Raw genomic sequence first — 14,120 nt, 5'->3', positions numbered from 1 at the left:
TGTTCATTGAATTGTATGAAATAATTATAATAAATGATCTTGCTTACCTAGTTGTTGATGTCACTGAAGTCAAAAGGGTAGGAAGTGGTGTGGTGCTGGTAGTTGTTGTTGGGGCAACAGTGGTGGTCAGGAGACCTAGAAAATAAATGAAAATACATTTTAGAGGGATTATAAACTTGTAATATGTCATATAACATAGATATATAAGTGTTTTCGAGATTGAGTATTATACACGTTACATGGTGTTTGATAACTCACTGTCATAAAAAAAACATAGAAATGACAACCGTATGGTAATGAAAGCAGCATACCTGAGACTTTTAAGACTTCCTGTAGAAAACTACTAGGGTGGTTGACATCTTCCTCTTTGTATACATACGTCACGTTTGCCGTGATTTCAGTGCCATCATCACTGTGGACGTGAAAATGGGTTTTGTGTGAGAGTTAAACATGCTCCCTTCATCCTGTTTAGCTGTACAAGCAGCAGCTAAATGAAATATGCAGAAATTCTAAAGAGTGCAGTTGAGAAAGATGGGTTGGTTCAAGGATATGACGTTGTACTTACATGAAGTCGGCGATGGGAAATTGAAACTGTTTGCCGTCTGGTTCACTGAGAACCTTATGGAGCTAAAAGGGGACAAAACATCAAGTTGTCAATTACTATCATGACCTGAACATGACCATGAATGTATCTTATGTGTAGAAGTACAGTATATCTTACTAGTTTGTTAATTGAATCCTGGATCTGGAGTTTCGGTCTCATTGGTGAGTGTGAGTCTATTACTTAGAGACTCCTGGGTTACATTGGTTATTTTGAAACCAAGGTCGATGGCAAATGAAGTATCTGTAAGTTCTGTGAGCACACAAAAAAATGGTCACTATAGCAACAGATCAAATGAACTGCTACAATTTAGGAGTTTCAACAACATTAAAAAACATTCAAGAAGTATTTAGATAGCAGGAGCAGTTGAATGTTTACTCATTAAGAAATTATATTATAGAGTGGAAATAAATGTCTTCATGAAGCCTAATTTGTGGAACTCACTGATATAAGTTGCATTCTGGAAGGTGGTTTGAGTGGTCGTGAATTGAGGAGACAGTTGCTTCTTGACGGCACCAAGGACATCATTCTCAGTGGGGACTGGTGTTTTGACCTTGAATATCAGTTGAACAAAAACCCCCACTGTGCCGAATCTAAGAGAAAATAATAATACATGGAAAATTACATTTCCTAAAGAAAATGTGTGTACTTGCTAGCTTGTCTTAAAGTATTCATGGTTGTAAAATAAGTTATAGTATTGGCAGTCACCGCAGTAGTAATGGTAGTGACTGGTTATAATTGGAAAAAGTAGGTAGATGGAAAGATTGATTGATGGATAAGAATAGGATAGGATAGGATAGGATAGCCTGAACATATGAAAGTTGGTTCGGTCTCTCTAGCTTGAACGGTTCAAGAGTTAATATTATTTTTGGTAGGTTATTATATGCTAATTTATACTCAATTAAATTGTTTTAGTTTAGAAAGTTTAGAAAATGTTAAAATAATTAGAAAAAGTATCTAAGAAATCTAGTGGTCTTGCCTTCAGCAAGCACATTAATAATAATGGATTAGATTTATATTGCGCCTTTTGACCGATTGATGTACTCAAAGAGCTTTTCTAAAGAAAAGTTAACATTTTGGATGCTTTCATTAAAACATCAGTAGTTAACGACACAAGCATGGATATACATGGTTCATTGTTGCAAAGGTTACTCAATTGACAAAGTGTTCATTGAATTGTATGAAATAATTATAATAAATGATCTTGCTTACCTAGTTGTTGATGTCACTGAAGTCAAAAGGGTAGGAAGTGGTGTGGTGCTGGTAGTTGTTGTTGGGGCAACAGTGGTGGTCAGGAGACCTAGAAAATAAATGAAAATACATTTTAGAGGGATTATAAACTTGTAATATGTCATATAACATAGATATATAAGTGTTTTCGAGATTGAGTATTATACACGTTACATGGTGTTTGATAACTCACTGTCATAAAAAAAACATAGAAATGACAACCGTATGGTAATGAAAGCAGCATACCTGAGACTTTTAAGACTTCCTGTAGAAAACTACTAGGGTGGTTGACATCTTCCTCTTTGTATACATACGTCACGTTTGCCGTGATTTCAGTGCCATCATCACTGTGGACGTGAAAATGGGTTTTGTGTGAGAGTTAAACATGCTCCCTTCATCCTGTTTAGCTGTACAAGCAGCAGCTAAATGAAATATGCAGAAATTCTAAAGAGTGCAGTTGAGAAAGATGGGTTGGTTCAAGGATATGACGTTGTACTTACATGAAGTCGGCGATGGGAAATTGAAACTGTTTGCCGTCTGGTTCACTGAGAACCTTATGGAGCTAAAAGGGGACAAAACATCAAGTTGTCAATTACTATCATGACCTGAACATGACCATGAATGTATCTTATGTGTAGAAGTACAGTATATCTTACTAGTTTGTTAATTGAATCCTGGATCTGGAGTTCGGTCTCATTGGTGAGTGTGAGTCTATTACTTAGAGACTCCTGGGTTACATTGGTTATTTTGAAACCAAGGTCGATGGCAAATGAAGTATCTGTAAGTTCTGTGAGCACACAAAAAAATGGTCACTATAGCAACAGATCAAATGAACTGCTACAATTTAGGAGTTTCAACAACATTAAAAAACATTCAAGAAGTATTTAGATAGCAGGAGCAGTTGAATGTTTACTCATTAAGAAATTATATTATAGAGTGGAAATAAATGTCTTCATGAAGCCTAATTTGTGGAACTCACTGATATAAGTTGCATTCTGGAAGGTGGTTTGAGTGGTCGTGAATTGAGGAGACAGTTGCTTCTTGACGGCACCAAGGACATCATTCTCAGTGGGGACTGGTGTTTTGACCTTGAATATCAGTTTAACAAAAACCCCCACTGTGCCGAATCTAAGAGAAAATAATAATACATGGAAAATTACATTTCCTAAAGAAAATGTGTGTACTTGCTAGCTTGTCTTAAAGTATTCATGGTTGTAAAATAAGTTATAGTATTGGCAGTCACCGCAGTAGTAATGGTAGTGACTGGTTATAATTGGAAAAAGTAGGTAGATGGAAAGATTGATTGATGGATAAGGAAAGGATAGGATAGCCTGAACATATGAAAGTTGGTTCGGTCTCTCTAGCTTGAACGGTTCAAGAGTTAATATTTTTTTGGGTGGGTTATTATATGCTAATTTATACTCATATAATGACACAAGCATGGATATACATGGATTTACACGGTTCATTGTCGCAAAGGTTCCTTGATTGACAAAGTGTTAATTGAATTGTATGAAATAATTACACTAAATTATCTTGCATACCTAGTAGTTGATGTCATAGAAGTTGAGTTATAAGTTGCAGTTCTGGTTGTCGAGGTAGGAAGTACAATTGCGGTTGTTTTTGTAAGTGCTGCAGTTGTAGTCGTTGTAGGATGAGAACTACCAGTTGGGGTGGTGGTTTTAGGATCTGCAGTATTAATTGATGTAGGACCAACGATTGTTGTCATAGGATTTACAGTTGTTGTAGAAATAGCTGTTGTAGTTGTTGTAGAAGGTGCTGCACTGGTTGTCGTGGTAGATTCTGCAGTCATAGCAGTCATAGCAGTCGTAAGAGTAGGTTCTGTCGTAGTAGGTTCTGGAGTTGTAGTGGTCGTAGGAGAAGCAGCTGTTGTAGTTAGGGCTGCAGTGGTTGTCGTAGGGGCAGCTGCTGTGGTTGAAGTAGGAGCTGAAGTTGTAGATGTTGTAGAAGGTGCTGCAGTCGTGGTCGTAAGAACAGCAGTTGTTGTAGTAGGAGCTGCATTGGTTGTCGTAGTAGGTTCTGGAGTTGTAGTGGTCTTAGGAGCAGCAGTTGTTGTAGTTAGGGCTGCAGTGGTTGTCGTAGGGGCAGCCGCTGTGGTTGAAGTAGATGCTAAAGTTGTTGTAGGAGCTGCAGTTGTCGTGGGAGCTACAGTTGTTGTAGGTGTTGCTGTTGTGGTTGTCGTAGGAGCTGAAGTTGTAGTTGTTGTAGAAGGTGCTGCAGTCGCAGTGATTGTAAGAATAGCAGTTGTTGTAGCAGGAGCTGCAGTGGTTGTTGTAGTAGGTTCTAGCTGCTGTGGTTGACGTCGAAGCTAGCAGTTGTTGTAGTCAGGAGCTGTAGTTGTGATTGTTGTAGTAAGTACAGCAGGTGTGAGTGGTCGTAGGTAGCTACAGTTTGTAGGAACTGCAGGTGTTGTAGTAGGTGCTGTTGTTGTGGTTGTCGTAGGAGCTGAAGTTGTAGATGTTGTAGAAGGTGCTGCAGTCGTGGTCGTAAGAACAGCAGTTGTTGTAGTAGGAGCTGCACTGGTTGTCGTAGTAGGTTCTGGAGTTGTAGTGGTCGTAGGAGCAGCAGTTGTTGTAGTTAGGGTTGCAGTGGTTGTCGTAGGGGCAGCTGCTGTGGTTGAAGTAGATGCTAAAGTTGTTGTAGGAGCTGCAGTTGTCGTGGGAGCTACAGTTTCTGTAGGTGTTGTTGTTGTCGTAGGAGCTGAAGTTGTAGTTGTTGTAGAAGGTGCTGCAGTCGCAGTGGTTGTAAGAATAGCAGTTGTTGTAGCAGAAGCTGCAGTGGTTGTCGTGGTAGGTTCTGGAGTTGTAGTGGTCGTTGGAGCAGCAGTTGTTGTAGTTAGAGCTGCTGTGGTTGTCGTAGAGGCAACTGCTGTGGATGACGTAGGAGCTATAGTTGTTGTATCAGGAGCTGTAGTTGTGATTGTTGTAGTAAGTGCAGCAGGTGGAGTGGTCGTGGTAGCTACATTTGTAGGAACTGCAGGTGTTCTAGTAGGTGCTGTTGTTGTGGTTGTCGTAGGAGCTGAAGTTGTAGATGTTGTAGAAGGTGCTGCAGTCGTGGTCGTAAGAACAGCAGTTGTTGTAGTAGGAGGTGCACTGGTTGTCGTAGTAGGTTCTGGAGTTGTAGTGGTCGTAGGAGGAGTAGTTGTTGTAGTTAGGGCTGCAGTGGTTGAAGTAGATGCTAAAGTTGTTGTAGGAGCTGCAGTTGTCGTGGGAGCTAGAGCTGTTGTAGGTGTTAATGTTGTGGTTGTCGTAGGAGCTGAAGTAGTTGTTGTAGAAGGTGCTGCAGTCGTGGTCGTAAGAACAGCAGTTGTTGTAGTAGGAGCTGCATTGGTTGTCGTAGTAGGTTCTGGAGTTGTAGTGGTCTTAGGAGCAGCAGTTGTTGTAGTTAGGGGTGCAGTGGTTGTCGTAGGGGCAGCTGCTGTGGTTGAAGTAGATGCTAAAGTTGTTGTAGAAGCTGCAGTTGTCGTGGGAGCTACAGTTGTTGTAGGTGTTGTTGTTGTGGTTGTCGTAGGAGCTGAAGTTGTAGTTGTTGTAGAAGGTGCTGCAGTCGCAGTGGTTGTAAGAATAGCAGTTGTTGTAGCAGGAGCTGCAGTGGTTGTCGTAGAGGCAGCTGCTGTGGTTGACGTAGAAGCTACAGTTGTTGTAGCAGGAGCTGTAGTTGTGATTGTTGTAGTAAGTACAGCAGGTGGAGTGGTCGTGGTAGCTACAGTTGTAGGAACTGCAGGTGTTGTAGTAGGTGCCGTTGTTGTGGTTGTCGTAGGAGCTGAAGTTGTAGATGTTGTAGAAGGTGCTGCAGTCGTGGTCGTAAGAACAGCAGTTGTTGTAGTAGGAGCTGCACTGGTTGTCGTAGTAGGTTCTGGAGTTGTAGTGGTCGTAGGAGCAGCAGTTGTTGTAGTTAGGGCTGCAGTAGTTGTCGTAGGGGCAGCTGCTGTGGTTGAAGTAGATGCTAAAGTTGTTGTAGGAGCTGCAGTTTCTGTAGGTGTTGCTGTTGTTGTTGTTGTCGTAGGAGCTGAAGTTGTAGAAGGTGCTGCAGTCGCAGTGGTTGAAAGAATAGCAGTTGTTGTAGCAGGAGCTGCAGTCGCAGAGGTTGTTGGAATACCAGTTGATGTAGCAGGAGCTGCAGTGGTTGTCGTAGAGGCAGCTGCTGTGGTTGAAATATAAGCTACAGTTGTTGTAGCAGGAGCTGTAGTTGTGATTGTTGTAGAAAGTACAGCAGGTGGAGTGGTCGTGGGAGCTACAGTTGTAGGAACTGCAGGTGTTGTAGTAGGTGCTGTTGTTGTGGTTGTCGTAGGAGCTGAAGTTGTAGGTGTTGTAGAAGGTGCTGCAGTCGTGGTCGTAAGAACAGCAGTTGTTGTAGTAGGAGCTGCATTGGTTGTCGTAGTAGGTTCTGGAGTTGTAGTGGTCTTAGGAGCAGCAGTTGTTGTAGTTAGGGCTGCAGTGGTTGTCGTAGGGGCAGCTGCTGTGGTTGAAGTAGATGCTAAAGTTGTTGTAGGAGCTGCAGTTGTCGTGGGAGCTACAGTTGTTGTAGGTGTTGCTGTTGTGGTTGTCGTAGGAGCTGAAGTTGTAGTTGTAGAAGGTGCTGCAGTCGCAGTGGTTGTTGGAATAGCAGTTGATGTAGCAGGAGCTGCAGTGGTTGTTGTAGAGGCAGCTGCTGTGGTTGACGTAGAAGCTACAGTTGTTGTAGCAGGAGCTGTAGTTGTGATTGTTGTAGTAAGTACAGCAGGTGGAGTGGTCTTGGTAGCTACAGTTGATGGATCTGCAGGTGTTGTAGTAGGTGCTGTTGTTGTGGTTGTCGTAGGAGCTGAAGTTGTAGATGTTGTAGAAGGTGCTGCAGTCGTGGTCGTAAGAACAGCAGTTGTTGTAGTAGGAGCTGCACTGGTTGTCGTAGTAGGTTCTGGAGTTGTAGTGGTCGTAGGCGGAGTAGTTGTTGAAGTTAGGGCTGCAGTGGTTGAAGTAGATGCTAAAGTTGTTGTAGGAGCTGCAGTTGTCGTGGGAGCTACAGTTTCTGTAGGTGTTGTTGTTGTCGTAGGAGCTGAAGTTGTAGTTGTTGTAGAAGGTGCTGCAGTCGCAGTGGTTGTAAGAATAGCAGTTGTTGTAGCAGAAGCTGCAGTGGTTGTCGTGGTAAGTTCTGGAGTTGTAGTGGTCGTTGGAGCAGCAGTTGTTGTAGTTAGAGCTGCAGTGGTTGTTGTAATAGGTTCTGGAGTTGTAGTGGTCGTTGGAGAAGCAGTTGTTGTAGTTAGAGCTGCAGTGGTTGTCGTAGAGGTAGCTGCTGTGGATGACGTGGAAGCTACAGTTGTTGTAGTAGGAGCTGCATTGGTTGTCGTAGTAGGTTCTGGAGTTGTAGTGGTCTTAGGAGCAGCAGTTGTTGTAGTTAGGGCTGCAGTGGTTGTCGTAGGGGCAGCTGCTGTGGTTGAAGTAGATGCTAAAGTTGTTGTAGGAGCTGCAGTTGTCGTGGGAGCTACAGTTGTTGTAGGTGTTGCTGTTGTGGTTGTCGTAGGAGCTGAAGTTGTAGTTGTAGAAGGTGCTGCAGTCGCAGTGGTTGTTGGAATAGCAGTTGATGTAGCAGGAGCTGTAGTGGTTGTTGTAGAGGCAGCTGCTGTGGTTGACGTAGAAGCTACAGTTGTTGTAGCAGGAGCTGTAGTTGTGATTGTTGTAGTAAGTACAGCAGGTGGAGTGGTCGTGGTAGCTACAGTTGTAGGAACTGCAGGTGTTGTAGTAGGTGCTGTTGTTGTGGTTGTCGTAGGAGCTGAAGTTGTAGATGTTGTAGAAGGTGCTGCAGTCGTGGTCGTAAGAACAGCAGTTGTTGTAGTAGGAGCTGCACTGGTTGTCGTAGTAGGTTCTGGAGTTGTCGTAGGAGGAGTAGTTGTTGTAGTTAGGGCTGCAGTGGTTGAAGTAGATGCTAAAGTTGTTGTAGGAGCTGCAGTTGTCGTGGGAGCTACAGTTGTTGTAGGTGTTGCTGTTGTGGTTGTCGTAGGAGCTGACGTTGTAGTTGTTGTAGAAGGTGCTGCAGTCGCAGTGGTTGTAAGAATAGCAGTTGTTGTAGCAGGAGCTGCAGTGGTTGTCGTAGAGGCAGCTGCTGTGGTTGATGTAGAAGCTATAGTTGTTGTAGCAGGAGCTGTAGTTGTGATTGTTGTAGAAAGTACAGCAGGTGGAGTGGTCGTGGGAGCTACAGTTGTAGGAACTGCAGGTGTTGTAGTAGGGGCTGTTGTTGTGGTTGTCGTAGGAGCTGAAGTTGTAGATGTTGTAGAAGGTGCTGCAGTCGTGGTCGTAAGAACAGCAGTTGTTGTAGTAGGAGCTGCACTGGTTGACGTAGTAGGTTCTGGAGTTGTAGTGGTCATAGGAGCAGCAGTTGTTGATGTTAGGGCTGCAGTGGTTGTCGTAGGGGCAGCTGCTGTGGTTGAAGTAGATGCTAAAGTTGTTGTAGGAGCTGCAGTTGTTGTAGGTGTTGCTGTTGTGGTTGTCGTAGGAGCTGAAGTTGTAGAAGGTGCTGCAGTCGTTGTGGTCGTAAGAACAGCAGTTGTTGTAGTAGGAGCTGCATTGGTTGTCGTAGTAGGTTCTGGAGTTGTAGTGGTCGTAGGAGCAGCAGTTGTTGTAGTTAGGGCTGCAGTGGTTGTCGTAGGGACAGCTGCTGTGGTTGAAGTAGATGCTAAAGTTGTTGTAGGAGCTGCAGTTGTCGTGGGAGCTCCAGTTGTTGTAGGTGTTGCTGTTGTGGTTGTCGTAGGAGCTGAAGTTGTAGTTGTTGTAGAAGGTGCTGCAGTCGCAGTGGTTGTAAGAATAGCAGTTGTTGTAGCAGGAGCTGCAGTGGTTGTCGTAATAGGTTCTGGAGTTGTAGTGGTCGTTGGAGCAGCAGTTGTTGTTGTTAGAGCTGCAGTGGTTGTCGTAGAGGCAGCTGCTGTGGATGACGTAGAAGCTACAGTTGTTGTATCAGGAGCTGTAGTTGTGATTGTTGTAGTAAGTACAGCAGGTGGAGTGGTCGTGGGAGCTACAGTTGATGGATCTGCAGGTGTTGTAGTAGGTGCTGTTGTTGTGGTTGTCGTAGGAGCTGAAGTTGTAGATGTTGTAGAAGGTGCTGCAGTCGGTGGTCGTAAGAACAGCAGTTGTTGTAGTAGGAGCTGCACTGGTTGTCGTAGTAGGTTCTGGAGTTGTAGTGGTCGTAGGCGCGAGTAGTTGTTGAAGTTAGGAGCTGCAGTGGTTGAAGTAGATGCTAAAGTTGTTGTAGGAGCTGCAGTTGTCGTGGGAGCTACAGTTTCTGTAGGTGTTGCTGTTGTTGTTGTCGTAGGTGCTGAAGTTGTAGTCGTTGTAGAAGGTGCTGCAGTCGCAGTGGTTGTAAAAATAGTAGTTGTTGTAGCAGAAGCTGCAGTGGTTGTCGTGGTAAGTTCTGGAGTTGTAGTGGTCGTTGGAGCAGCAGTTGTTGTAGTTAGAGCTGCAGTGGTTGTTGTAATAGGATGCTGGAGTTGGTAGTGGTCGTTGGAGAAGCAGTTGATGTAGTTAGAGCTGCAGTGGTTGTCGTAGAGGTAGCTGCTGTGTGATGACGTGGAAGCTACAGTTGTTGTAGTAGGAGCTGCATTGGTTGTCGTAGTAGGTTCTGGAGTTGTAGTGGTCTTAGGAGCAGCAGTTGTTGTAGTTAGGGCTGCAGTGGTTGTCTTAGGGGCAGCTGCTGTGGTTGAAGTAGATGCTAAAGTTGTTGTAGGAGCTGCAGTTGTCGTGGGAGCTACAGTTGTTGTAGGTGTTGCTGTTGTGGTTGTCGTAGGAGCTGAAGTTGTAGTTGTTGTAGAAGGTGCTGCAGTCGCAGTGGTTGTTGGAATAGCAGTTGATGTAGCAGGAGCTGCAGTGGTTGTTGTAGAGGCAGCTGCTGTGGTTGACGTAGAAGCTACAGTTGTTGTAGCAGGAGCTGTAGTTGTGATTGTTGTAGTAAGTACAGCAGGTGGAGTGGTCGTGGTAGCTACAGTTGTAGGAACTGCAGGTGTTGTAGTAGGTGCTGTTGTTGTGGTTGTCGTAGGAGCTGAAGTTGTAGATGTTGTAGAAGGTGCTGCAGTCGTGGTCGTAAGAACAGCAGTTGTTGTAGTAGGAGCTGCACTGGTTGTCGTAGTAGGTTCTGGAGTTGTCGTAGGAGGAGTAGTTGTTGTAGTTAGGGCTGCAGTGGTTGAAGTAGATGCTAAAGTTGTTGTAGGAGCTGCAGTTGTCGTGGGAGCTACAGTTGTTGTAGGTGTTGCTGTTGTGGTTGTCGTAGGAGCTGACGTTGTAGTTGTTGTAGAAGGTGCTGCAGTCGCAGTGGTTGTAAGAATAGCAGTTGTTGTAGCAGGAGCTGCAGTGGTTGTCGTAGAGGCAGCTGCTGTGGTTGATGTAGAAGCTATAGTTGTTGTAGCAGGAGCTGTAGTTGTGATTGTTGTAGAAAGTACAGCAGGTGGAGTGGTCGTGGGAGCTACAGTTGTAGGAACTGCAGGTGTTGTAGTAGGGGCTGTTGTTGTGGTTGTCGTAGGAGCTGAAGTTGTAGATGTTGTAGAAGGTGCTGCAGTCGTGGTCGTAAGAACAGCAGTTGTTGTAGTAGGAGCTGCACTGGTTGACGTAGTAGGTTCTGGAGTTGTAGTGGTCGTAGGAGCAGCAGTTGTTGATGTTAGGGCTGCAGTGGTTGTCGTAGGGGCAGCTGCTGTGGTTGAAGTAGATGCTAAAGTTGTTGTAGGAGCTGCAGTTGTTGTAGGTGTTGCTGTTGTGGTTGTCGTAGGAGCTAAAGTTGTAGAAGGTGCTGCAGTCGTTGTGGTCGTAAGAACAGCAGTTGTTGTAGTAGGAGCTGCATTGGTTGTCGTAGTAGGTTCTGGAGTTGTAGTGGTCGTAGGAGCAGCAGTTGTTGTAGTTAGGGCTGCAGTGGTTGTCGTAGGGACAGCTGCTGTGGTTGAAGTAGATGCTAAAGTTGTTGTTGTAGGAGCTGCAGTTGTCGTGGGAGCTCCAGTTGTTGTAGGTGTTGCTGTTGTGGTTGTGGTAGGAGCTGAAGTTGTAGTTGTTGTAGAAGGTGCTGCAGTCGCAGTGGTTGTAAGAATAGCAGTTGTTGTAGCAGGAGCTGCAGTGGTTGTCGTAATAGGTTCTGGAGTTGTAGTGGTCGTTGGAGCAGCAGTTGTTGTTGTTAGAGCTGCAGTGGTTGTAGTAGAGGCAGCTGCTGTGGATGACGTAGAAGCTACAGTTGTTGTATCAGGAGCTGTAGTTGTGATTGTTGTAGTAAGTACAGCAGGTGGAGTGGTCGTGGGAGCTACAGTTGATGGATCTGCAGGTGTTGTAGTAGGTGCTGTTGTTGTGGTTGTCGTAGGAGCTGAAGTTGTAGATGTTGTAGAAGGTGCTGCAGTCGTGGTCGTAAGAACAGCAGTTGTTGTAGTAGGAGCTGCACTGGTTGTCGTAGTAGGTTCTGGAGTTGTAGTGGTCGTAGGCGGAGTAGTTGTTGAAGTTAGGGCTGCAGTGGTTGAAGTAGATGCTAAAGTTGTTGTAGGAGCTGCAGTTGTCGTGGGAGCTACAGTTTCTGTAGGTGTTGCTGTTGTTGTTGTCGTAGGTGCTGAAGTTGTAGTCGTTGTAGAAGGTGCTGCAGTCGCAGTGGTTGTAAAAATAGTAGTTGTTGTAGCAGAAGCTGCAGTGGTTGTCGTGGTAAGTTCTGGAGTTGTAGTGGTCGTTGGAGCAGCAGTTGTTGTAGTTAGAGCTGCAGTGGTTGTTGTAATAGGATCTGGAGTTGTAGTGGTCGTTGGAGAAGCAGTTGTTGTAGTTAGAGCTGCAGTGGTTGTCGTAGAGGTAGCTGCTGTGGATGACGTGGAAGCTACAGTTGTTGTAGTAGGAGCTGCATTGGTTGTCGTAGTAGGTTCTGGAGTTGTAGTGGTCTTAGGAGCAGCAGTTGTTGTAGTTAGGGCTGCAGTGGTTGTCTTAGGGGCAGCTGCTGTGGTTGAAGTAGATGCTAAAGTTGTTGTAGGAGCTGCAGTTGTCGTGGGAGCTACAGTTGTTGTAGGTGTTGCTGTTGTGGTTGTCGTAGGAGCTGAAGTTGTAGTTGTAGAAGGTGCTGCAGTCGCAGTGGTTGTTGGAATAGCAGTTGATGTAGCAGGAGCTGCAGTGGTTGTTGTAGAGGCAGCTGCTGTGGTTGACGTAGAAGCTACAGTTGTTGTAGCAGGAGCTGTAGTTGTGATTGTTGTAGTAAGTACAGCAGGTGGAGTGGTCGTGGTAGCTACAGTTGTAGGAACTGCAGGTGTTGTAGTAGGTGCTGTTGTTGTGGTTGTCGTAGGAGCTGAAGTTGTAGATGTTGTAGAAGGTGCTGCAGTCGTGGTCGTAAGAACAGCAGTTGTTGTAGTAGGAGCTGCACTGGTTGTCGTAGTAGGTTCTGGAGTTGTAGTGGTCGTAGGAGGAGTAGTTGTTGTAGTTAGGGCTGCAGTGGTTGAAGTAGATGCTAAAGTTGTTGTAGGAGCTGCAGTTGCCGAGGGAGCTACAGTTGTTGTAGGTGTTGCTGTTGTGGTTGTCGTAGGAGCTGACGTTGTAGTTGTTGTAGAAGGTGCTGCAGTCGCAGTGGTTGTAAGAATAGCAGTTGTTGTAGCAGGAGCTGCAGTGGTTGTCGTAGTAGGCAGCTGCTGTGGTAGTGATCGTAGAAGCTAGTAGTTGTTGTAGCAGGAGCTGTAGTTGTGATTGTTGTAGAAAGTACAGCAGGTGGAGTGGTCGTGGGAGCTACAGTTGTAGGAACTGCAGGTGTTGTAGTAGGGGCTGTTGTTGTGGTTGTCGTAGGAGCTGAAGTTGTAGATGTTGTAGAAGGTGCTGCAGTCGTGGTCGTAAGAACAGCAGTTGTTGTAGTAGGAGCTGCACTGGTTGACGTAGTAGGTTCTGGAGTTGTAGTGGTCATAGGAGCAGCAGTTGTTGATGTTAGGGCTGCAGTGGTTGTCGTAGGGGCAGCTGCTGTGGTTGAAGTAGATGCAAAAGTTGTTGTAGGAGCTGCAGTTGTTGTAGGTGTTGCTGTTGTGGTTGTCGTAGGAGCTAAAGTTGTAGAAGGTGCTGCAGTCGTTGTGGTCGTAAGAACAGCAGTTGTTGTAGTAGGAGCTGCATTGGTTGTCGTAGTAGGTTCTGGAGTTGTAGTGGTCGTAGGAGCAGCAGTTGTTGTAGTTAGGGCTGCAGTGGTTGTCGTAGGGACAGCTGCTGTGGTTGAAGTAGATGCTAAAGTTGTTGTAGGAGCTGCAGTTGTCGTGGGAGCTCCAGTTGTTGTAGGTGTTGCTGTTGTGGTTGTGGTAGGAGCTGAAGTTGTAGTTGTTGTAGAAGGTGCTGCAGTCGCAGTGGTTGTAAGAATAGCAGTTGTTGTAGCAGGAGCTGCAGTGGTTGTCGTAATAGGTTCTGGAGTTGTAGTGGTCGTTGGAGCAGCAGTTGTTGTTGTTAGAGCTGCAGTGGTTGTAGTAGAGGCAGCTGCTGTGGATGACGTAGAAGCTACAGTTGTTGTATCAGGAGCTGTAGTTGTGATTGTTGTAGTAAGTACAGCAGGTGGAGTGGTCGTGGGAGCTACAGTTGATGGATCTGCAGGTGTTGTAGTAGGTGCTGTTGTTGTGGTTGTCGTAGGAGCTGAAGTTGTAGATGTTGTAGAAGGTGCTGCAGTCGTGGTCGTAAGAACAGCAGTTGTTGTAGTAGGAGCTGCACTGGTTGTCGTAGTAGGTTCTGGAGTTGTAGTGGTCGTAGGAGCGGCAGTTGTGTAGTTAGGGTTGCAGTAGTTATCGTAGGGGCAGCTGCAGTGGTTGAAGTAGATGCTAAAGTTGTTGTAGGAGCTGCAGTTGTCGTGGGAGCTACAGTTGTCTGTAGGTGTTGCTGTTGTTGTTGTCGTAGGTGCTGAAGTTGTAGTCGTTGTAGAAGGTGCTGCAGTCGCAGTGGTTGTAAAAATAGTAGTTGTTGTAGCAGAAGCTGCAGTGGTTGTCGTGGTAAGTTCTGGAGTTGTAGTGGTCGTTGGAGCAGCAGTTGTTGTAGTTAGAGCTGCAGTGGTTGTTGTAATAGGCAGCTGCTGTGAGTTGGTAGTGCTGTCGTTGGAGGAACGCAGTTGTTGTAGTTAGTAGCTGCAGTGGTTGTCGTAGGAGCGTAGCTGCTGAGGTGCGCAGTCGACGTGGTTAAAGACTAGCAGTTGTTGTAGTAGGAGCTGCATTGGTTGTCGTAGTAGGTTCTGGAGTTGTAGTGGTCGTTAGGAGCAGCAGTTGTTGTAGTTAGGGCTGCAGTGGTTGTCGTAGGGGCAGCTGCTGTGGTTGAAGTAGATGCTAAAGTTGTTGTAGGAGCTGCAGTTGTCGTGG

At 45.4% G+C, this 14,120-nt stretch overlaps 1 protein-coding gene across 1 annotated transcript in view; it reads right to left on the bottom strand.

The window, feature by feature from the left end:
• LOC139558902 (mucin-3A-like) overlaps nt 1-7,165 on the bottom strand; it is a 37,106-nt gene extending 29,941 nt beyond the window's left edge. Inside the window, exons 1-11 of the mRNA XM_071374411.1 lie at nt 7,143-7,165; nt 6,387-6,856; nt 2,488-2,618; nt 2,332-2,393; nt 2,078-2,178; nt 1,814-1,901; nt 1,046-1,194; nt 804-853; nt 566-627; nt 312-412; nt 48-135 (exon numbers count right to left, since the gene is read on the bottom strand). Coding sequence (XP_071230512.1) covers nt 48-135; nt 312-412; nt 566-627; nt 804-853; nt 1,046-1,194; nt 1,814-1,901; nt 2,078-2,178; nt 2,332-2,393; nt 2,488-2,618; nt 6,387-6,856; nt 7,143-7,165 — 1,325 coding nt within the window. The remainder of the gene's footprint in view (nt 1-47; nt 136-311; nt 413-565; nt 628-803; nt 854-1,045; nt 1,195-1,813; nt 1,902-2,077; nt 2,179-2,331; nt 2,394-2,487; nt 2,619-6,386; nt 6,857-7,142) is intronic.
• Between the last annotated feature and the right edge of the window lie 6,955 nt (nt 7,166-14,120).

Source organism: Salvelinus alpinus, chromosome 29 (genome assembly GCF_045679555.1).
Source record: "Salvelinus alpinus chromosome 29, SLU_Salpinus.1, whole genome shotgun sequence".
Taxonomy (NCBI): Eukaryota; Metazoa; Chordata; class Actinopteri; order Salmoniformes; family Salmonidae; genus Salvelinus; species Salvelinus alpinus.
This window is presented reverse-complemented; position numbering and strand designations above follow the sequence as displayed.